General features: G+C 39.9%; 1 protein-coding gene across 6 annotated transcripts in view; it reads right to left on the bottom strand.

The window, feature by feature from the left end:
• The window catches only part of BNC2 (basonuclin zinc finger protein 2), a 556729-nt gene that overhangs the window by 181736 nt on the left and 349666 nt on the right, over positions 1-25327 (bottom strand). For all 6 annotated transcript variants that reach the window (XM_070742538.1, XM_070742536.1, XM_070742539.1 and 3 more), the window contains one exon: positions 9000-9102. In XM_070742538.1, coding sequence (XP_070598639.1) covers positions 9000-9102 — 103 coding nt within the window. The remainder of the gene's footprint in view (positions 1-8999; positions 9103-25327) is intronic.

Below are 25327 nucleotides of genomic sequence, written 5' to 3'. Positions count from 1 at the left end.
TGCAGGACAAGAGTTACATTAATACCAAAGAAATAGTGGAAAGGAATAATTAAAGAAAGGATGCAAAAGGAGTGACAGAATGAAATGTGAATGGCAAAAATTAAAATATTTTTTTTAATTTATTTTAAATAATTGAATTGAATTGTTAAATTTTCCCACAATGAGTTGTCTCACAATGAGTTAATCTGCTGCCCCAAAGAGTCCTGCTCTTTTGCTAGGGACCTTCAAAATTCCAGGTCTCTGCTAGGGGACCTGATATTGAAAAACATGGAGACCATCCATAGGGATCAGAGGGCAATCTTTTATATTGTAAGAGGCAGACAAATATATTGATTGGGGTGATTCTTATCCCTTGTTATATGCCTTGAGACAATATATCAGAGCCATGGTGGCACAGTGGTTAGACTACAGTACTGCAGGCAAGTTCTGCTGCCTGTCAGCTGCCTGCAGTTTAGCAGTCCAAATCTCACCAGGCTCAAGACTGACTCAGCCTTCTATCCTTCCGAAGTGGGTAAAATGAGGACACAGATTGTGGAGGGCAATGTACTGATACTGTAAACTGCTTAGAGAGGGCTGTAAAAGCAAGGTAAAATGCTATATAAATCTAAGTGTTATTGCTAAGTGCCATATTGGTAAAATAATGTGTTATTTCATGCATGACAGTGTGAGAATGGTTCTTTTTTCTTCTTCAAACAAAGTAGTTTAATGATTGAAGCAGAAACATACTTAATGACAAATCTTCATCTAGCCAAAATATCTTCTCCCTGAAATAATTGTTTATTAATTTTTCCTTTCTTGCTAAGTTTATAGAATTCCATTCATGGTCTTTATTTTTTTCTAATACATTTTTATTAGTGTATCAAAGTATATAAACATAAATTGTAAAAGATAATAGAAAACTGGGGGGAATGCAGGATGGAAAAAGAAAAAATATGAAATATGTTCTATCATTTCTATAAAGTGATTTGAATACGCAGAACTCAGAAATCCATGTATTCGTGTCTCTTTTTTCAGGGTTGTTATAAGCTACTCGGAGTTCATTTAGGTGAAAAGGGAGGTGTAATAATTATAATTAATAAATAAAATATTTACATTTTCCCAAAAGTGACATTCTGCATAAATCCATAGGCATTCTCCCTTCAGTATCACATACAGGCTGCACAAACATGCGTGGTATGTGTGTTTGTTTGTTTGTAGGTATGATTGGTTTTAAAATAAGGGTTTTTTAGTTGTTTTAGTATTGGATTTACATGCTGTTTTTATTATTGTTGTTAGCCGCCACGAGTCTACGGAGAGGGGCGGCATACAAATCCAATGAATGAATGAATGAATGAATGAATGAATGAATGAATGAATGAATGAATGAATGAATGAATGAATGAATGAATAACCAAGTTGAACTTTCACAATTCCATCATTCACATACAGATTCTACACTGTCCTTTGTGCAATAGTAATCTTTTTCAAGCATTTAGGTTTTGGGTGGGGGGAGCAGACAAAGCTCCAAGTATATCCTCAAACACCCTACAATACAATAAATTCCCTTTGGCAGCTGATCTTTGACTGCTAGTAGTTATGAAGTAGGTATTCTGTCAGAGGAGGAGAAACATGCCACAGCTCTGCAGTCCGCATGAGCTTGCATTAAACCTAGGGTTACAGAGCTTTTAAATTTTGTCAACTTTGGACATAAATCTCTGATTAAAGTTTTTTCTATTAGCAACAAGACAGCATTAGTTAGGTTGTCAATCTTAAATGGCACATCATTAGTAGCAAGCAAGGACATGTCATTTTGCAAATACTTAACTTTTGCAGCCTTAATGAGAGAATAAAGGTAATCCTCAATTTACAACCACAGTTGAGCTCAAAATTTCTGTTGCTAAGAGAGAAAGTTGTTAAGTTCAATTTTAAGACTTTCCTTGTCACATTTGGTGAATGAATCCCTGCAGAGGTTAAGTTAGTAACATAGTTGTGAAATGAATCTGATAAGCAAATTGACTTTGCTTATCAGAAGGTTGTAGACTAGAATAGAATAGAACAGAACAGAATAGAGAATGGGAATGGGAAATTGTGCAGAACGCAGCCATGTGAGTGGTCATGGGCCTGCCTAGGCATGCCCATGTCTCTCCAACACTCTGCAGTCTGCATTGGTTGCCAGTTGGTTTCCGGATTCAATTCAAAGTGTTGGTTATGATCTACAAAAGTCCAATTAAATAAATTAATTGGCCTACAAATCCAAACAAACAAACAAACAATCAAACAAATCAATCAATCCCTACATGGCATCAGACCAGATTATTTGCGGAACCGCCTACTGCCACATGAATCCCAGCGACTGGTTAGGCCACACAGAGTTGGCCTTCTCTAGGTCCCGTCAACTAGACAATGTCATTTGGAGGGAACTAGGGGAAGAGCCTTTTCTCTGGGGGCCCCGGCCCTTTGGAATCAGCTCCTCCCAGAGATTCGTACTGCCCCCAACCTCGTCGCCTTTCATAAGAATCTTAACACTCAGGTATGTCAGGCTTGGGCTGATTAGATCTTGGCCCCTGGGCAATGAATGATTGTTGTAAGAATGGGTGTGATTGATTTTTTAAAAATTAATTGGGGATTTTAGTTTAGTTCTATATTAATTGGATTAATTTTATTGTAAATCACTGTTTTTATATGTTGTAAGCCGCCCCGAGTCTTTGGAGAGGGGCAGCCTAGAAATCAAACAAATAAACAAACAAACAAACAAACAAACAAATCAATCAATCAATCAATCAATGTATGGAACAGAACAGAACAGGAGCAACAGAATTGGAAAGGACCTTGGAGGTCTTCTGGTCTTACCCTACACCACTTCAGACAAATGGTTATCCAACATCTTCTTTAAAACTTCTAAGTGTTGGAGCATTCAAAATTTCTGGAGGCAAGCTGTTCCACAGATTAATTGTTTTAACTGTCAAGAAATTTCTCTTTAGTTCTAAATTGCTTCTCTCCTTGATTAGTTTCCTCCCATTGCTTCTTGTCCTACTCTCAGGTGATCTGGAGAACAGCTTAACTCCCTCTTCTTTGTAAAAGGGGATCACGTGACTCCAGAACACTGCAACCGTCCTAAAAATGATTCCATTGCCCAGCATCTGAATTTTGATCGCCTGACCATGGGGATACTGCAAATGTCATAAATGTGGGGGAAATGGTCATAACTCACTTTTTTCAGTGCCGCTGTAATTTTGAACGGTCACTAAAAAGAACTGTTGCACGTTAAGGACTACCTGTACAGTGGTACCTCTACCTACGAATGCCTCTACTTATGAACTTTTCTAGAGAAGAACCTGGTGTTCAAAGTTTTTTTCCCTCTTTTCAAGAACCATTTTCCACTTACAAAGCCAAGCCTCCAAAACTGTAACCGGAAAAGGCAGGGAGAAGCCTCCGTGGGGCCTCTCTAGGAATAACCTGGGAGGAAACAGGGCCGGAAAAGACAGGGAGAAGCCTCTGTGGGGCCTCTCTAGGAATCTCCTGGGAGGAAACAGCGCCTCCACCTCCATGTGGTTTCCCCAATCTCACACATTATTTGCTTTTACATTGATTCCTATGGAAAAAATGGCTTCCTCTTACAAACTTTTCTACTTAAGAACCTGGTCAGGGAATTAATTAAGTTTGTAAGCAGAAGTACCATTGTATTTCTATGTGTTCCTGTAGTATGAGTTACCATGCTTTTTCTATGGGCACTATCTTTAAAGCAGCACTTTTAAAAGACTGACACTCATCATAGATTAAATTCTATGGATCAGAATTAAATTCTACGGAATAACATAATTCAAGGAATGAATTTCTTTTTTTAACATTCTCTCCATTTGTCTTTATTGTACATGGTATAAACTGTTAAAACTGCCTTGTTTATCTTACTTTCCTATATTAATGAATTGCTGCCAACTGTACAAAATATTTGCGAAAACAGTTTAGCAAGATATGCCAATTAACACACTAATTCAGTTAAATATTAAAAGGATCCACTGAACAATGTAAAATATTTAAAATTGACTACATGATAACCCAATAAAAGTAGAAGGATGAAAGAGAGTTAAATGAAGCCCACTATTAAAACTACATTTCGGAATGCTTATACAGGATAATTAAAATATTGTCCAATTTCCAAATTAAAGTGTTCAGATCCAAATCAATAATTGAGTATCATGTGTGCCCTTTCCTGGACTTACCCAATCCCCGATGATACCCAGTTATACATCTCCACGCCATGTCCAGTCAACGAAGCAGTGGAAGTGATGTGCCGGTGCCTGGAGGCTGTTGGGGCCTGGATGGGTGTCAACAAACTCAAACTCAACCCAGATAAGACGGAGTGGCTGTGGGTCTTGCCTCCCAAAGACAATTCCATCTGTCTGTCCACAACCCTGGGGGCGAGAATCATTGACCCCCTCAGAGAGGGTTCGCAACTTGGGTGTCCTCCTTGATCCACAGCTCACATTAGAGAAACATCTTTTGGCTGTGGCAAGGGGGGCGTTTGCCCAGGTTCGCCTGGTGCACCAGTTGCGGCCCTATTTGGACCAGGAGTCACTGCTCACAGTCACTCATGCCCTCATCACCTCAAGGCTCGACTACTGTAACACTCTCTACATGGGGCTACCTTTGAAAAGTGTTCGGAAACTTCAGATCGTGCAGAATGCAGCTGTGAGAGCAATCATGGGCTTTCCCAAATATGCCCATGTTACACCAACACTCTGCGGTCTGCATTGATTGCCGATCAGTTTACGGTCACAATTCAAAGTGTTGGTTATGACCTATAAAGCCCTTAATGGCACCGGACCAGATTATCTCAGGGACTGCCTTCTGCTGCATGAATCCCAGCGACCAGTTAGGTCCCACAGAGTGGGTCTTCTCCAGGTCCCGTCAACTAAACAATGCCGCTTGGTGGGACCCAGGGGAAGAGCCTTCTCTGTGGCGGCCCCGGCCCTCTGGAACCAACTCCCCCCAGAAATTAGAATTGCCCCCACCCTCCTTGCCTTTCGTAAGCTACTTAAAACCCACCTCTCCCGCCAGGCATGGGGGAATTGATATACTCTTTCCCCCTAGGCCTTTACAATTTTATGCATGGTATATGTGTATGTATGTTTGGTTTTTATATTAATGGGTTTTTAATCGTTTTTAGTATTGGATTATTATTGTACGCTGTCTTATTATTGCTGTTAGCCACCCCGAGTCTCCGGAGAGGGGCGGCATACAAATCCAATAAATAAATAAATAAATAAAATCTGATGCTGCTGACCAAGCTGTCTGAATATTCTGGAAGTGGTAGTCCAATATATCTTAATCCAGATAGCCATTAAATCTTGCTATCCTTCACTCATTTCTGCAAGAAATTGCCCAATTTTCTATCAGCACCTGTACCAAAAGAACACCTGCAAGATACTTCAGCATCATTAGTGCTTTCCTCATTGGCCAGGTGGGTAGCAGCCGATGCAGAAAAGAAGGGGGAATAGCCAGGGAAGAAAACCACCAGTGCTGTCATCATTCATCCCTTGAATTCTGATTGCTTTGTCTCTTCTGAGACCCACCCATTCAGAAATCCTCATTCCTCAATGTCCAATCTCTGCTGGGCTCACTACCACATCAGTTCTCTCTGCCAAATAAATGTTTTTTTAAGGAAACACATGCACACATTAATACTCTTTGCAAGGAAAAAAAGCTTTTAATCTGAGAAGAAGAAAAAACAGGAAGGAGACAACCATTGCCAACCCAATAAGATCTATAGAAGCACCAAGGAACAGTTGAAAAAGATTAAGACAGACACAGGCCAGTACCTTTAGACATCAACACTGACAAATATGAAAGTTATATGAATTTTTCACTCTTTCCTCATTTTATCACTTGCCTCAGAGTCTTGATTAACTTTTTAAAAGCAGGCTGGAAAGTTGGTGAAGTGAGTACAAGAACCTCCAAAAATGAATCACAGGATGTAAACCATTTGATAAGCATTGGATTTTGAGTGGATGAATGGTTTGCGATGAAACGTTTGAGGGGACAAATGGAACTTTCTTTTCTTTTCCCACACAAGTTAAGAAGATTCAAGCAACACATCCTTCAGCTTGTGCGCTTCACATTGTAGACTATCGTGGATATGGTGCACTTGTTATGAAAGTTGAAGAACTATCAAGGTTTTCACTCTATCATTGGAGAATGTATCACTTGCACTTGATTATCCAGATTTTAAAAGAGTCCACTAGTACACCAAATTCCTATCAGATTCTGCTAACTACATAAAAATATGAACATATTTTATTTCAAAGCAGCGTTTTAAAGAATACAGAGATTGTTGTTGGATAGAAAAGTATAAGCTATTTAATAATATACTGCTCAAAAAAATAAAGGGAACACTCAAAGAACACATCCTAGATCTGAATGAAAAAAATATTCTCATTGAATACTTTGTTCTGTACAAAGTTGAATGTGCACAACAGCATGTGAAATTGATTGTCAATCAGTGTTGCTTCCTAAGTGGACAATTTGATTTCACAGACGTTTGATTTACTTGGAGTTCTATTATGTTGTTTAAGTGTTCCCTTTATTTTTTTTGAGCAGTGCAGTGGTAAGAGAAGAAAAGGCAGCTTGAGGGTGAAGTCAAGAGAGGAATCAAACTGGAGTGGCTCTTTTGGTACATATGATCCAAATCCAGCCCCCTTTAAATTCCATTGACTCTCATCTAGCATCAATTTGGTGCTGACCATTACTTGAGTACATCCTCGTATATAGGTGTGAGTAATAAAGCTTCTTAATTGCAATATGTGGTCCTGGTTCTTTGCACCTGGCCAGTTTTCCCAAAGACATAATGCAGCCACCATAGACTTGGTAAACTTTTCATTACTTACTCTCATTAGGTTGCCATTCCGATCTATAGTTTTGCCACAGTGTTTAAAACATACAAAACATGTTTTTCTCTTCACTGACTTCAAGCCATGAGTAAGAAAGTATCTTCTTTACACAAGTCTATAAATATTATTCAGAGTTTGGCTGTGCTTGACCCTGAAATTCTCAAGTATATTCTCAGCCACACCTAAGGATAAAAAGGAAGGGCAGTACCCAGCTCTGCTGCTTGCTGCAGCTCGTTCTCTACATGCTAAACTATTAACTAACCATTACCTATTAAAATGATGTCTGATCACATCAAATGTATGCAATTTATGAGTAATTCATGGAGCTAAAGAGCAAGCACGAAAGTCAGAAACAAAATCTGTGAAAGATGTTAATGATGACGATAACTGAAATATAGTTAATTTTTAAAATATTTGTTGGCTTAAGATCTGTTTCATGTGCACTTTATATTAACATTATTTACAACATGTTCTTACATTATGAATATGGTTAAAATTGTACTATTACTCTCTCCACTCTTTATGCTAAATGATGTCGTGGTTCTAAGTCATCCAATATGAGATCCAGAACAATTTTGATCTCACTGCCAGATCTGAAGTTACACTGAAACGGATCTATAAAATCTTTCCATAAAGTGTACTCCGAATTACAGGTCAGCCTCAAGCACTTTGTCCGATAAGGAAACATTAGCAAGTGCAAAAAGAAACCTAGAGGTTGAAGATAGGTTTCTTCAATAGTGTTCAGTGGGCAACTCCTTTTTGTTAACTCCTAAGATTATGTGTGTTTGGTTTTCTATATGAAGGGGTTTTAATTTGCTTTTAGTATTGGATTATTATTGTATATTGCCTATGATTGCTGTTAGCCGCCCCGAGTTTTCGGAGAGGGGCGGCATATAAATCCAATAAAACTTGAAACTAAACTTGAAACTACTGGGAACATGATTCTCAATCCATGTTCTGCATGTTCCTTTAATATAATTGCCATAATATTTTAAATAATCTTCTAGTCTTCCAATGTTGAGCTCCATCAGTGCTGACAAAAATTCAAATCACATGGGGAAAAACTGCTATGAGAATGAGATAATTTAACAGATCTCAAATATCTTAGTTGAGATGCTAATGGTACTAATCTCTTTACTATTTGTTAGAAGTTAGGATTCATTCTTTCAGATGTACACTGCTCAAAAAAATAAAGGGAACACTTAAACAACATAATATAACTCCAAGTAAATCAAACCTCTGTGAAATCAACCCGTCCACTTAGGAAGCAACACTGATTGACAATCAGTTTCACATGCCATTGTGCACATTCAACTTTGTACAGAACAAAGTATTCAATGAGAATATTTCATTCATTCAGATCTGGGATGTGTTATTTGAGTGTTCTCTTTATTTTTTGAGCAGTATATATATAGCATAGTATGTTTTTCTACAGATAGTCCTTGCCTTACAACTATTAGTTTAATAACTGTTTGAATTTTCAAAGGTCTTGGAAAAAGTAACTTTTTATGACTAGTGCTCACACACATGATCAATGCGCCAGAACTACAGTCATGTTATCATAATTCAGGCACAAACAATTGCAGCACTCTTTCATCAGGTGATTGAGAACTGAAACTTTTTTTTTGCTGATTTCCATGTGAGTCATTTAACAATTGCTACAAAAATTGTGGTACTATAGGTCCAACTTAACTTACAACCACAATCTGTATTTAGAATATTAATCACTTCTCATCTCCCATCAAAATGCTTCAGTCATTGGAGGATAAACTTGCTTAGCTCCATTTGGTTTGGACTAACAGAATAATCGTTTTATTATTTTCCATAGATGATGAAGATTCATTTTTTATATATTTAATCAATAATTATAAGCAAATTTTGTTTCATGCAGGTTTTTTTAGATCAGAGGTAGGCAAAGATGGCTCTTCTATGACATGTGGACTTCATCTCCCAGAATTCCTGAGCCTATCATGCTAGCTCAGGAATTCTGGGAGTTGAAGTCCAAATGTCATAGAAGAGCCAACTTTGCCTACCCATGTTCTCCATCAAAAACAATATACACATTTGTCTAGAATTGCAGACATGCACATAAACACATAATAAGAGAAAAACAAACAGCATGTAGGTCCTTACCATGTGCCACCCAGCCATGTTTACATTGATCACAAGTTCTCAGGTTTATCTTCCCTGGTTGGAAACATTCACATGTGCAATTTACCAATGTGCACCGTATTGCCTAAAACAAAACAAAAAAGCGAAACCAACATATATAAAAACATTACTTGAAGAAGAAGTAACGCTATAATTTTTAAAAAAAATCAAAGTTCTTCATATACATTATCTTAAAATGTATAACTCTTTCAAATTATTTTTGGGGAAAGCCCAGCATTGCAAATTTAGGAGTGACTGAAAAGATTAAAGGCATCAAAACAACTGACTTAGAGGCAAGAATTGATCTGTAGATTTTCAAAATCATGGTTCATCCTTTAACACATTGTACCAGGTCTCAATGTACACTTAACATATTGCATTTAATCTATAAAGGTACACATAGTGTAACAACATTCATGTAGCATAAAAGCTACACAGTATCAGGCCATTTCTCTATTACGACCTAACCACAGTATTAACATACCGCAGAAAACTCTTTTTCCAAGCATGACCACATACTGTTGTATCCCTAACTTTCCCAACCCATACTTGAGGCAATCATAACTTATCCTTGGCCTGTTCCAGGATTAAGGAGATAGTACAATCAGATCCTTCACTAGTAACCACATATCAATGGGAGAGCAACACTGTATAGCAAATATTAGTCATGTTAGACTGTTGTGGATATACAGTAGTGCTCTGTTGCTGCATAAGGGCTTTATCCTGCAGAGTTGTTCTGCTATCCAATCTCCTGACAACACAAGGAATCTGGATCTTTCAAATTTGATTTCCTTCCTTTAACACTAGATCTATAAGCCAACCCCCAGTTTGGAGCCGTGCATCAGCTAATTAGCTAACCAGCAATTTGGGGATGCTTGAGAGAGAATGGGTTCAGCAATTTTACAGTAGAATCACCCCTTGGCCCAAGCCTGTGAGTGGATATTTGGGATGCTTTTGAACAGGTTGGTTTACCATTCTTTCAGAAAATTACTAAGCCCGTGTTTGAGAATCACTTACCAGGTGTGAGGGAATGCACTATTGTATAATGGGAAAATACTCTTGCCCCATTGTGCAACCTCTCTCTCCATGTCTGTTACTTGTTAGGCTACTTTTAAACACAGGTTTGCTACTCTGTCAAAAGAGCATTAAATGCATGTTTTAACTAGCGTGGCTTAATGACTGACAGGCATACAAGTGTGTATGACCTAAAATGAGAAAGAGCTTTCAGCCTGTTCCCTCATCTGTCATTTGTTGTAAATATACCTCTAGTATTATTCTGGGGGAAAAACCATCTATATTCCAAAGAAGCACCAACATGGGGTTCATGTATCCTTTCAGAAGAATGATAACCTGTGCTTAAATGTACCTCCCAAATAACTGTCAGGCTCTGAGGGAGGTGTAGTGACCTTCAGCTGAGGGGGGGAAAGCAAGTTAACCATAGAAAAATCTATTATTTACCTATTAGGTTTCTATTCCTAGAGAAGAGTAGAATGGAAAATGAACATCAGCTGGGTACAAAGTTGGCTTTCCAGTCTTATGAACTGGAGTTTTGGGAAAGTTTTGAGGACCTGGATTGTAGGGGCAATAGGCTGGCTTTGTTTTAAAAAGTGCTATTGCTAACATGTTGTAAGCCGCCCTGAGTCTAAGGAGAAGGGCGGCATAAAAATTGAATAAATAAATAATAAATACATTTGGTGAGGCTACCCATCTTTCTTTGTCTCTCTTCCCAGACCTGGCAGCTAATTGCTTAGAAACCTTAGATCAGTGATGGCGAACCTTTTTTTTGGTTTGCGTGCCAAAAGGGCACGTGTGCTAGCAAGCGCGCATGTGCCTACACCCATTCCCTCCCCCCACACATGCGCACCTAACACACTTCTCCTGTGCATGTGCACAATCCCCCATCCCTGTCCCTGTGGATGAGCACAGACCTCACTGAAGTCTAGGATGGTGAAAACACGGCCAAACTAGCAAACTGGAAGTTCAGAAAAATGGACTTCCGGTTTTCCCGTTGTGCTGTTTTTCGTATTCCGGAGACTTCAAGGAAGTTCCCGGAATGCAAAAAGGGGGAAACTGGAAGTCTATTTTCTGAACTTCCTGTTTGCCCGTTGGGCAGTTTTTTGCACTCTGGGGTTTCAGGGAAAATTCCCTGAAGCCTCCAGAGGGTGAAACAGTCTTCTCCAAGGCTGAAAATCAGCTGGCTAGCACACACATGCATGCTTGAGGCAACACCTTCATGCCCTCCGATATGGGTCCGCATGCCACCTGTGACACATGTCATAGGTTTTCCATCATGGACTTAGATGGTTCATTTAATCCAGAGCTTGACACATAAAAATAAATCTTCCCAATCTCTTCTGTCAACTCTCCTGGCTTGGGACTAAACTTCCAGAACCTTGTTCTGAAGCTGGAGACATCGATTTTGACAGATGTCTGAACTTCTAGTCTACTAGTCTACTAGAACAGCATTTCCCAACCGGTGTGCCGCGGCACACTAGTGTGCCGCGAGACACCGCCAGGTGTGCCGCAAAGCTAGGGAAGCTCCAGCTGGGCAGGGCGCTGCGGTGCCTCCGACCTCTCGGCTCCTGCCCGATGCCGCGGTTTCTGGCGCTCTCCTGCTGGGCCCCAAAGAAGGAAGGCAGGAAGAAGGAGAGCTTCATTCTTCGCGCCTTTTTCCCGCCTTCCTTCTTTGGGGCCCAGCAGGAGAGCGCCAGAAACCGCGGCATCGAGCAGAAACCGGGAGGTCGGAGGCACCGGCACGGCAGCGCCCAGCCCAGCTGGAGCTTCCCTGTCGTCGTCGGCACACCTGGCCGTGTTGGCGGCGGCAAGTGTCCTTTGGGGCCCGGCGGGAGGGCCCTGGCGGTGAGAGCGGGGGGCGCTGCAGAGGCGCAGGCAATCGCGGGGAGATGGTGGTGGGAGCGGGGGGCGGGGTGGCGGGTGCAGCGGCCCCGGGCACCGTTCCCTGTAGGCTTTTCCAGGGGCGCACAGGGAGCCGCGGCCACCCGCCCGCCTGCCGGATTTCCCTCCGCGCGGCTGGGGAGGTGGATTCGCTGCCCCCGCCAGCCCGATCTCCCTCCAGTGGCTGGTGATGCAGATCTACCGCCCTCGCCAGCCTGATCTCCCTCCGTGGGGGGGGGGCGACGAACCGACGACCGGGGGCTGTCCGTCCGTGTTGGGTGGTGCAGGGCAGGCACAGGCAGCCCCAGGGGAGAACAAGGGAGGGAGAGAAAGGAAAGAGAGAGAAAGGGAGGGAGGGAGGGAAAATTGAATGAAGGAGGGAGAGAAAGAAAGAGTAAGAAGTAGAAAGGATAGAGAAAAAGGAAGAGAAAGGGAGGGGGAGAAAGGAAAGAGGGAGGAAGGGGGGGAGAGAAAATTGAATGAAGGAGGGAGAGAAAGAAAGAGTAAGAAGTAGAAAGGATAGAGAAAAAGGAAGAGAAAGGGAGGGAGAGAAAGGAAAGAGAGAAAGGGAGGGAGAGAAAATTGAATGAAGGAGGGAGAGAAAGAAAGAGTAAGAAGTAGAAAGGATAGAGAAAAAGGAAGAGAAAGGGAGGGGGAGAAAGGAAAGAGGGAGGAAGGGGGGAGAGAAAGAAGATATGAAGGAGGGAGAAAAAGAAAGAGAGATAGGAAGGAAAGAGGGAGGGAAAGGAATGAGAAAGGGAGAGAGAGAAAGGGAATGAAAGAGGGAGAAGGGGTGAGAGATAGAAAGGATAGACAGAAAGGGAGAGAAAGGAAAGAGAGAAAGGGAGGGAGAGGAAGAAAAGAGAGATGAGAGAGGAAGGAGGAAACAGAAAGAGAGGAAGGAAGGAAGAGAGAAAGAAAGAGGGATGGAGAGAGAAAGGAAGAGAGAGAAAGAGGGAGGGAGAGAGAAATAGAGCGAAAGGGAGGAAGAGAGATTTTTTTTGTCCAAACTTTTTTAGCGCCCCCCCCCCCCCCTCCATGTTCCCCAGGATTTTGAAAATATGAAAAATGTGCCGCGGCTCCAAAAAGGTTGGGAAACACTGTACTAGAAGTCTCTAAAAACTCACTTCCCCTTGCCAAATGACTTTTGAAGGGGGAGCAGAGAAGCAAAAACAGGCAATCTATTGCTATCTTTAAAACAGTTAAATCTTAAGGACAGCTCCATTTGGTATTTAATCTTCTGGCTGAATAAAACTCGGAAGTGGAAGAAACCAATGTGATGAAAAACCCTCAAAATCCTTCCATGCATTTTTGAATAGGTTTGATTTAGAATATGTGGCTGCAACTATTACATCAAATATTAATTCTGGAGGATTCCCAATTTTTCAGAGGATATTTTAAAGAAGCCCAACAGAAACACTGAGGCTGAAGAATCTTAATGTAAATACCATGTATGTTCCAATGGATCTTTGCCATCAAACATAAACACGACAAGCATTTCTTAAAATATTCTTTAAGTATATACTGAAGAATAGTTCAACTTCCCATTTCTCTAATTTTTGTGTAATAAAATATGAGGACAAATTTTAACATAAAATGGTCTGATGTTTGCTTTTATAAAAATTTCATGCAAGGAGTTGTCATAAAGAGCAAAATTATACCTGAACTACGCCAATTGTAGGATGCATTAAGTTATCACCATGCAGCCATTGAAATGAATAAAAAGAATTTATAATGAATACCAATATCTACATTTGGATTTTAAATATAGGACAATTTATGTATATTGCACATTTTTGCTTGTTAGGTTACCAAATGCCTAAAGGGTTTTTTCAAAATCAGTTATATCTTCATATTGTAGAATGTCATACTGCTTAAAACTGAGGATGAAATAGGTGCTGAACGATACTTAAATACAGAGCAAAATTCCTCTTGTTTCTCTTTGGAAGGAAAAGAACATCAGGATTTCAGTTGGTCAATATGTTCCTAGGCTCTTGAAGACTCAAAAAGGATGTTGAGATTCAAGAAAGAGTGCAGAGAAGAGCAGCAAAGATGATTAGGGACTTATATGAAGAATAGATTCAGGAATTGGATATGTCTATTTTAATGAAAAGAAGGACTAGTGATAGCAGAGTTCAATATTTAAAGGTCTGCCACAAAGAAGAGAAGTTCAACCTATTCTCCAAAGGTCCTGAAGGCAGGACAAGAAGCAATGGATGGAAACTAATCCAGGGGAGAACCAACCTAGAAATAAGGAGAAATTTCCTGATACCACAATCTGGTGGTCCCAGAATATCTTCGGGACCGCCTCCTGCCACACGAATCCCAGCGACCGGTTAGGTCCCACAGAGTCAGCCTTCTTCGGGTCCCGTTGACTAAACAATGTCATCTGGCGGGACCCAGGGGAAGAGCCTTCTCTGTGGGGGCCCCGACCCTCTGGAACCAGCTCCCCCCTGAGATTAGGATTGCCCCCACCCTCCCTGCCTTTCGTAAACTCCTTAAGACCCACCTCTCCCGTCAGGCATGGGGGAACTAAAACATCTCCCCCTTGCCCATATTGTTTTGTTGATTGATTGACTGTGTGCCTGTTTTTTATATATATTGGGATTGTTTTATGAAATTGCTAATTTTAAATTGTAATTAGATTGGTGGGCATTGGATTTGTTATTATGTACTGTTTTTTTATTATTGTTGTGAGCCGCCCCGAGTTTGCGGATAGGGGCGGCATATAAATCCAATAAATCTAATCTAATCTAATCTAAACAGTGGAACAACTTGCCTCCAGAAGTTGTAAATGTTCCAAAACTGGAACGTTTTTAAGAAGAATCTGAACAACCATTTGTCTGAAATGGTATAGCAGGGTAGGCAAAACTGGCTCTTCTATGACATGTGGACTTCAACTCCCACAATTTCTGAGCTAATATGATCAGCTCAAGAATTCTGGGAGTTGAAATCCACAAATCATAGAAGAGCCAACTTTGCCTATCCTGGTTTAGGGTTTCCAACTTGAGCAGGAGATGGACTAGAAAACCTCTAGGGTCCCTTCCAACACTGCTATTCTTTTATTTATAAGCATAATATAATGATTGGAGTTATCAGGTGATCTGCACCAGGCTCAATTTGCCTCTATAGCTGCTTTATTTTACAAACTATAAAAGTTCAATATTTGACAAATTAAAAGACAATTTCTTTTAAAATATGTCTGCTTCTTATAACGAAAAGTAAATAGGTAAGATTGAAACAAATCAGATTGGAATAAGACATTACTTATTATTTAGTCAGAGGAAAAATGTGTAATTTAAAAATAGATGAGAAAAATACATAAATAATAACCAAGACGTTATTTTAGGCCAAGATCTCACTTTTTAAAGAATATCGAAGATAACCTGGGCCTTTTAAAGACTAGTAGTAAAAGTATGGTATGCATTTAGGCTTAATTTTCACACAGATTTTTGAAATGAAGGAAATTAAATTCAACATTCACACATTAACAGTGTACTCTAAGTACTAAAAATGCCAGGAAGTGATCGTTCTGCCAATTTGAATAGAACCATTTATTATAGGAGGGTCAAAGGGAGGGAAGGAGCTTTTATCTGCAGTAATATGTGAAATTCATGATTGGTGCTTTAGCAATTTTTTAAAAATAGCAAAACTCTATAGGGATTATCATTGTTTCAGACTAGTGCTTCAGGATGCAATCAAATGCACACTTAAGGCATATCCACACTTAATATTTAAGCAGCCACTGTCCTGGGCTTATGCCAGTTTAATATGCCAGCCTAAGAAAATTCTATTCAAACTGAAACATCCAGAAAACAGACTGCAGGATATCCAGTTCAAACAGCACACTCCATTCTCCCATTGAAAATTCCCTACTGTTATCCCCTCTCACCTTTCTGTCCAAGTTAGCAAGTACTGATGATGTTCCTTTCCATGGGTACATCCTCTTGGACATTTGTATAAGTAATCCTCAACCTATGACCACAATTGAGCCCAAAATTTCTGTTGCTAAGTGAGACATTTTTTTAATGAGTTTCAGCCCATTTTGCAACTTTTCTTAACACAGTTGTTAAGTGAATCACTGCAGATTTATTTATTTATTTATTTATTTATTTATTCATTCATTCATTCATTCATTCATTCATTCATTCATTCATTTATTAGATTTGTATGCCGTCCCTCTCCATAGACTCCGGGCGGCTCACAACAGTAATAGAACAATTCATAACAAATCTAATAATTTTAAAACATTTTTAAAACCCCATTATTAATCAGACATACATATAAACATACCATACATAAATTGTATAGGCCCGGGGGAGATATCTCAATTCCCCCATGCCTGGCGGCAAAGGTGGGTTTTAAGGAGTTTACGGAAGGCAAGGAGGGTGGGGGCAGTTCTAATCTCCAGGGGGAGCTGGTTCCAGAGAGTCGGGGCCACCACAGAGAAGGCTCTTCCCCTAGGACCCACCAGACGACATTGTTTAGTTGACGGGACCTGGAGAAGGCCAACTCTGTGGGACCTAATCGGTCGCTGGGATTCGTGCAGCTGAAGGTGGTCCTGGAGATATTCTGGTCCGATGCCATGAAGGGCTTTATAGGTCATAACCAACACAGTTGTTAAATTAGTAGCCATAAACAATTTGTAATTAGTAATTTTGGGTGGTTAAGTGAATCTGACTTCCCCATTGACTTTGTTTATCAGAATTTTGCCAAAGGTGATCACATGAACCACCCATCATAAATGTGAGTCAGATACCAAGTGGCTGAATTTTGATCATGGCGATGCTTTGTAAGTGTGAAAAATTGTCCTGTCCCTTTTTTCAGTGACTTTGTAACTTCAAATGTTCACTAAATGAACTATTGTAATTTGTGAACCACCTGTACTTTTATATCTGTGCCTACATCTATACATGTACTAGCATTGTATGTATGATGCGTTTGTCACCCAAACAAAAAAATTAAATTTAATTAATACATACAGAAATAAAGTTTCAGAATTTCCATGCAAGCAGACACAACTACAGAAATCACACACACACATACACACACATAAACATACACACACTTTATTGTTGCCTAATGTTCTCTAATATATTTTGGGGATACCTTTATTGCGAGTTCTAGCACAATGGGTATAAATTTTCTTTGGAAATAGAGCCCTGTGGATTATTTGAGAGCTGGGAATAAAATTATCCTTATCTCAAGCGACTGGTAAAACAATAAAATATCTTTTGGTGAAAAGTAGCACAGGGAAAAAGTAGCACAGGGTGAGAGGAAGAGGGAGCAAGCAAGGGGACAAAAACAAAGAAAAGCTTTCTACTGAGGTCTGAACCAGATAAGTTCTACTCTCAAGGCAAGTACTATAAACATTGTACAGTGGTACCTCGGTTCTCGACCACAATTTATTTATTATTTATTTATTATTTAGATTTGTATGCCGCCCCTCTCCGCAGACTCCATTCCAGAAGTGTGGTCGAGAACCGATTTGGTTGAGAACCAAATTAATTCATCCCATAGGAAATAATGGAAATGGATTTAATTGGTTCCCAGCTCATTGACTTGCTGGGAACCAATTAAATCTACAGTATTTCCTCTATTTTCTATGGGATAAAGATCTGAGGGGATGGGGTGAGAGGGAATGGGAGTCGGAATCCTGACACTCCCCTCCTGACCGCCCTCTTAACAGCCTCCCAGTCTCTACCTTGTAACTGCTCCAAGCTACAGGAAGGGTAGGCCTGGCTGCAATACCGACACCTTTGGGGGGCTCCTTTCCACAGCAGTTCAGTTCGTTACCTCCAGGCAGCTGCACCAACTTTTTCTTTCCCGGTGGCAGCGGCTCTGGCGGCTTCGCTTCGAGGAGCAGCAGCAGCGTCAGGAACGTCACATGATGAAGGGAAGCTGTTGGAGCCGCCGCCGCCGGGAAAGAAAAAGTTGGTGCAGCTGCCTGGAGGTAACGAACTGAACCGCTGTGGAAAGGAGCCCCCCGAAGCTGCCGGTATTGCAGCCAGCCCTACCCTTCCTGCAGCTTGGAGCAGTTACAAGGTAGAGACTGGGAGGCTGTTAAGAGGGTGGCCAGGAGGGGAGTGTCGGGATTCCGACTCCCATTCTCTCTCACTCCGTCCCCTCAGATCTTACATTTAGGATAGCAAACAAACTTTTCTGTTCAGTATCCGAATTTGTGTTCGGATACCGAAGCAAATTTTTGCAGAAAGTTTTGTTCGGTATCCGAAATGTACGAAAACCAAAGCGTTTGAGAACTGAGGTACCACTGTACAATGCTACGGCATTAATGGTATAAGGCAGTGATGGCGAACCTTTTTTCCCTCAAGTGCCGAAAGAGCATGTGCACATGCTAAATTATGAGTGCCCACACTCATAATTTAAAACCTGGGGAGGGCAAAAACACCTTCCCCCACCTCTGGAGGCCCCCTGAAGGCTGGAAATGGCCTGTTTTCCCAACTTCTGATGGGCCCAGTAGGCTCGTGTTTGGCCTCCCCAGGCTGCAAATGGTTCCCTGGAGCCAGGGGAGGGTAAAAAAGCCCTCCCCCATCTCCCTGGAGGCTCTCTGGAAGTCAAAAACGCCCTCCCAGAGCCAAAAATCAGCTGGTTGGCACACACATGTATGTTGGAGCTGAGCTAGGACAATGGCTCGTGTGCCAGCAGATATGGCTCCATGTGCCACCTGTGGCACCCGTGCCATAGGTTCGCCATCACTAGTATAAGGCATTAAAGAACATGGTAAATATTTTTCCAGCTGAAGTTCTCCTGCCTTTTTGAAGCAGCCAATGGACTAGACTAGGGGTGGGTTCAAACTTACCTCACTCCCAGTTCGCTTCCTCCTGGGCATCGTGGGTGCGCCTCATGGGCGCACCTCATGGGCATGCATGCAATTTGTGCATGCGCACATGCAAAAAAATCCACAAAAAATAAAAAAAATCAAAAGACAAGATAGTGACTGGACACTCAGCTTCTGCACATGCTCAGTAGAAAAAAAAGGAAACAAAATGGTGAAAACAAGATGGCAGCATCCATGAACTGGCACCAATTGTATCAGGTCAGTGATGTCATTGTGACATCACCAGCTTGTCACTACTGGTTCAGACGAACTGGTCCGAACTGTGAAGAACCCTCCCCTTTAAACTGGACCCTGCTTGCAACAGGCACACTATGTAAAACAGACGAGCGACTCAAGGCAACATAAGATCATTACCCATGAATTGTTGAAAGACATTTAGAGGTGCCAATGAAAAACTAGGTGGCCATGAAGTATTCTGAAAAAAGATGTATCTGTTTACAATGCAGTGTAAGAAGTCTTCTGTTAGGAAGTGAAGGTATTCTGTAGTGCAGTGTTTCCCAACCTTGGCAACTTGAAGATATCTGGACTTCAATTCCCAGAATTCCCCAGCCAGCAAATGCTGGCTGGGGGATTCTGGGAGTTGACGTCCAGATATCTTCAAGTTGTCAAGGTTGGGAAACACTGCTGTAGTGTATTGTGGCATGTTCAGTTTGATACATATAAAGCAAATTTTAACATCAGCGCTTTTTTTATGACATTTTTGATGTTAGGTCACCATTTTAGGTCTTGAGATATGATAGAACCTAGAAATTAGAAGATCTCTATTGTGGATACTGTGTTGTCTAATATTGTAAGAGGTGGTAGAATGGGAGGTTTTCTCCTGAAGTCTACCACCATTTCTACGCTTTTGGAATGTGTTCTGTTCCAGATTGTTCCGGTTGCATCATGAGGCAAGTTGTTCAATATCCTGTCTATATGTGGTTTCATCGTTGTTTTGAATGAGAACAATCTCTGTTGTATTATTTGCAAACTTCGGTAGTTTAACAGATGGATCATTTGAGATGCAGTCTTTGATATATAGAGAGAAGAGAAGTGGTGAGAGTACACAGCCTTAGGGAAGGGGCTGTGCTAATTGTACAGGTATCTGATGTGATTTTGCCTAGCTTCACCTGCTGCTCCCTATCTGTTAGGAAGCTTGTGATCCACTTACAATTGTGTTCAGGTACTGCTAGCTGATTAATTTAGTTAGAAGTACAGTGTTCCCTCGCTTTTCGCGGGGGATGCGTTCCGAGACCGCCCATGAAAGTCGAATTTCCGCGAAGTAGAGATGCGGAAGTAAATACACTATTTTTGGCTATGAACAGTATCACAAGCCTTCCCTTAACTCTTTTAACCCCTAAAGTGCAATTTCCCATTCCCTTAGCAACCATTTAGATTATTACTCACCATGTCTATTTATTAAAGTTTACTAAAAAAAAAAATTATTAAAGGCAGATGAAAGTTTGGCGATGACATATGATGTCATCAGGCGGGAAAAACCGTGGTATAGGGAAAAAACCCGTAAAGTATTTTTTAATTAATATTTTTGAAAAACCGTGGTATAGACTTTTCGCGAAGTTCGAACCCGCGAAAATCGAGGGAACACTGTATGTCGGCTATGATGGTATTGAATGCTGAACTAAAATCTACAAAGAGGACCCTTGCGTAGGTCTTTGGGGATTCAAGATGTTGGAGGATGTAGTGCAGAGCCATATTAAGAGCATCATCTGTTGATCTATTTGCTCGGTATGCAAATTGCAGAGGATCCAATAGTGGATCCATAATGGTTTTCAAGTGGGATAAAACTAGCCTTTCAAAGGTTTTCATAACTACAGATGTTATGAAAACCAGTATGTAGTAATTGAGTTCCTTGATGGAGGGCTTCCACCCTCCCTGTCTTTCACAAATTATGCAAGACCCACGTATATCGCCAGGCATGGGGGAATTAAGACATCTCCCCCAGGCTTTTATATTTTATGTTTGGTATGTATGTGCTGTATGATTTTTAATTGTGGGGGTTTTATATATCTTTTTATTATTAGATTTGTTCTATTGCTATACTGCTTTTTATTACTGTTGTAAGCCGTCCTGAGTCTTCGGAGGGGGCGGCATACAAATCTAATAAATTATTATTAATTATTATTATTATTACTGGGATGATAGTGGAGCATTTGAAGCAAGAATGAACATGGCATATCTCTAGTGATTTGTTGAAGATCTGGGTGAAGATGGGGGCCAATTGGTCAGCACAGACTTTTAAGCAAGAAGGAGTTATCTTGTCTGGACCTGGTGTTTTTCCTAGCTTCTGTCTGTGAAATAGATCCTGCACTTCCTTATCTGTAATCATCAGGCGTTGTAAACAATATGAATTTGAAAGCAACTTGATAAAATTTTGGTAAACTTTCTCATGGTTTTCAAGTAAGTATTGTGCTTTTTTATTTCTAATGCCTCAATCTAATCTAATCTAATCCATCACACTATTGCATATCAAATGTAGCAGAATTATGTGTTTATTACCTATAAAACGTTATGTCTTTGTTGTTCAATAAAATTTTCAATAAAATTTTAGGGAAGGGAATTGGGAGGGCAAGAAAAGACTTGGGATGGGAAGGGGAGTGAAAATTACGCCCTAATTGTTATCTCTCCTGCCGTCCACAAATAGTTGCTGTCTTGCTTTGGCAAAAACACAATTGGGCAGTGCAAATAAGCTCTTACTTGGGAGAGGAATCACACTGAATATATAGATATAGATCAATGTCGCATGAACATGCAAGAAATCAGATCATTTCCCAGGAAAAATGGCCAGGGTGTGAGCCACCTCTTTTGCTAACACTGAGAATGAAATGTCACTTTGTTTTTCAAACTGCATCTCTCTGACTAAATTGGCGTGCCCCCCATGTAAGAGGAAGAGAGCTGAACTTTCAAGAACTTAACTTGGAAAATACAATAGCCTGTGGCGGGAAGGGTGTATTGTATGGAAAAACACCGTTCTTCTTGGTGCAGAATGGTTCACACAACCTTTTGACTCTTGCCCTTAGTCAGCATTCTCAGCCAAAGCTATCTAATGAATCAAGAATCTCTCTCTCTGTGTGTGAACAAGTCGAACAGGGATAATTTCCAAAAGAATTAACATAAACCTTGCTTTATAAATTATTTCCTTTGCTCACTGGTTGCTAATAAAATCTTTTTATCTCTTCCATGGTTTTTTTTAAAGTATCTCCTACCTTTTTCTCTTACAGCTGTTGCTTTATATTATATTCTAAAAGGGCCTGTTGAAAAGGGGGGCGGGGTGGGGTGAATCTTGCTCTATTGCACTTGACATTTAAGTGTTCCAACCAATGACAACTGACCAATTGTTCATTAGTGAGGTTGTAAAACACTGTTGTACCTATCAATGATTAAAGGAATTAGAAATATGAAATATAAGAGCATCCACAAAACTGCTGAATAGGCAAGAATAATATATGTGACTCTGGGTTACAAGATGAAGGGGGTGGGAGAATCTACCAAAAGGTCCTTCTGAGTGTTCAATACATTATTGACTCAGTAATATATCAGATCTCTCCTAGTCAGTAATGGTGTCTTTCTCTAATATGTTCATTAATTAATGAACTCTGTAATTAATTGTACTGCAAAATGGCAAGGAAAAAAGAAGTAGAGCTTTTTTTTGCTAACAAATGCTTTTCCTTTACATTTTTTTTCATATTTTTAACAGATTACTGTGGTTTAAATTGATGCATCAGTTGTGGCCCAGTGAATTCTTGTTAGTATAGTAGAATAGTATCGTTATAAACCAGTTATATTTGCTACATGATGTCATCTAAAATAAGAATGGAAGGAAGTAGTAGCATTTTTTCTCATCACTGTTCCATGACTTTTTTAAAACAGATGAACACCTGTGTGTTTGGCTGCATAGCTAGAGGTATAACAAGCAGGAAAAGGGAGATTGTGATCCCGCTATATAGAGCAATGGTGAGACCACATTTGGAATACTGTGTTCAGTTCTGGAGACCTCACCTACAAAAAGATATTGACAAAATTGAACGGGTCCAAAGACGGGCTACAAGAATGGTGGAAGGTCTTAATGAACTCAATCTGTATAGTCTGGAGGACAGAAGGAAAAGGGGGGACATGATCGAAACATTTAAATATGTTAAAGGGTTAAATAAGGTTCAGGAGGGAAGTGTTTTTAATAGGAAAGTGAACATAAGGGGACACAATCTGAAGTTAGTTGGGGGAAAGATCAAAAGCAACACTTTATTTTACTGAAAGAGTAGTAGATCATTGGAACAAACTTCCAGCAGATGTGGTTGGTAAATCCACAGAAACTGAATTTAAACATGCCTGGGATAAACATAGATCCATCCTAAGATAAAATACAGGAAATAGTATAAGGGCAGACTAGATGGACCATGAGGTCTTTTTCTGCTGTCAATCTTCTATGTTTCTTTCTTTCCATTTCAACCAATGGAAGTGAATTAATTTGTTGCAATACGAGAGATGATATAGATCTACTGCTGTTTTTTTCTTAACAGTCAAGGACCATTAGAGCTTTACAGTAGTGTTCGACTTATATAACCACCATTGAGCCGAGAATTTATGTGGTTAAGTGAGACATTTGTTAAATGAGTTATTTTATGACTCCTCTGCCATATTTGTTAAGTAAATCCCTGTAGTTGTTAAATTAGTAACATGGTTGTTAAGTGAATCTGGCTTCCCCATTGATTTTGCTTGCCAGAAGGTTGCAAAAGAAGATCACATGCAGTGAAGGGCTGCCCATCACTGGCACTCCCGGTGCGCTCGTGGAGGAGGGCGCAGGTGCATCCGGTGCATATGTTGGTGCAAAATTAGGCTTCCTGCACATGCGCAGAAGTTGAATCTCATGTGAGGATGAAATTGGTGAAATCTCACATACATGAGTGTCCTCGTGCAAGATTTGACTTTGTGTGCATGTACTAATGCCTATGTCCACCCAACAGTCAGCGCATGCAGCTTCATCTTTCCAACCGGAACTGCGCACCTGACCATGCCAGCTACAGCCAATATTGATCACATGATCCCAGGACACGGCAACCATCATAAATGTAAGTCAGTTGTCAAACATCCGAATGTAAATCACGTGATCATGGGGATACTGTAACAGTCATACATGTGAAAAATGGTTATAAGGCACTTTTTTCCGATGCCACTGTAACTTTGAATGATCACTAAATCAACTGTTTTAAATTGAGGATTATCGGTATTTCTGGACATGCTTTTCAACACATTCTGGCACATCTCCGTTTTTCCCTTTGGCATTTGAGAATGAGTACATTAAGTCTGATTCAAGAATAGGTCCTTTTTTCATGAAGAATCTCATGATTGAATTCTTACATGTGTATAAAATAATTTGGATTTGCTTCTGCATAATAAGTAACATTACTATAGAACTGCACAGCTGTATGATGAAAATAATATTGATGTCTAGCAAATAATTTTTCAAAATAAAACAACTCAAATAATGTTATGTCAATTGAAGATTATGCAAATGGTAGCGACTACCAAGAGTGCATTTGGTAGTAGCTACCAAATGCACTCTCTCTACCAAGAGAGTTTATGATTATGTAATCTGCCATCTAGATAATGATGGGATACACTAAGCAGAACACAATATATGTTTAACAAGTTTAAAACATTTTATTAATTTTATGTTTGTGATCAGTAGATATAGTATTAATTGAATTCTAGATGTATTGCTATGTTTTTTGATATGTTGTGAGCCGCCCCGAGTTCTCAGAGAGGAGCGGCATAAAAATCCAATAAATAAATAAAAATAAATAAATAAATAAATAAATAAACTAAATTAATACTAGTAAATATATAAAAATAATGAATAATTTGTTAATAAATTCACACATTTCACCAAATTCCATTTTCTTCATGGAAAACTTTATCTTTTTTTAGAGATAAGCAACTATAAGTTATAAGTAACTCAACAGATTGCATATCTGCATATACTTTGAAAATCATAGTGAAAGATAGACTTTCTGAGAACCCAAATTTCAAATGAATTCCCTCTGCTGGGAACCTACAGCTTTCTCAATAGTGGCATCCATCTGGTAGATGAATTTGCCCTTCCACGTAAAAACTATATCTCCCTAAAACATTTCCATAAAGTAGTAAAATATTGATTTTAAGAAAGAGCATTTACGGCATGTTAGGTGGTGTTTTTTTAGATATTCTTCCTTTGGTAGTGCTGCTTTAATATATACTAGTAAGATTTGTTTAACTCTTGTTGTCTTGTTTGTATGTTGCTAAAAACTGTTTGTAGCAAATCAGTATAGAAAAATCAGTACTAAATAAATATATTTCAAGCTGAGCTTTTAAGAAAGAACTAAAAAAGAGGGGAGAGGTTAAAATTAAAAAGTTTTTTTAAAAGAACTGAAAATGATTAGACTACAATTGTACATCCAGATTACACCGCACAGTTTTTGGAAGCAAGTAAAGGACACTGAGAGCAAAGAGATGAGTCACATGACTTAACACACGTCAAGCTAATTTTGAGTGGATCTGCTGTCTAAAATATATACAAGGGGAG

Source organism: Erythrolamprus reginae, chromosome 2, assembly GCF_031021105.1.
Source record: "Erythrolamprus reginae isolate rEryReg1 chromosome 2, rEryReg1.hap1, whole genome shotgun sequence".
NCBI lineage: Eukaryota > Metazoa > Chordata > Lepidosauria > Squamata > Dipsadidae > Erythrolamprus > Erythrolamprus reginae.
The sequence above is the reverse complement of the archived record's forward strand: the minus strand, read 5'-3'. Positions and strand labels throughout refer to the sequence as shown.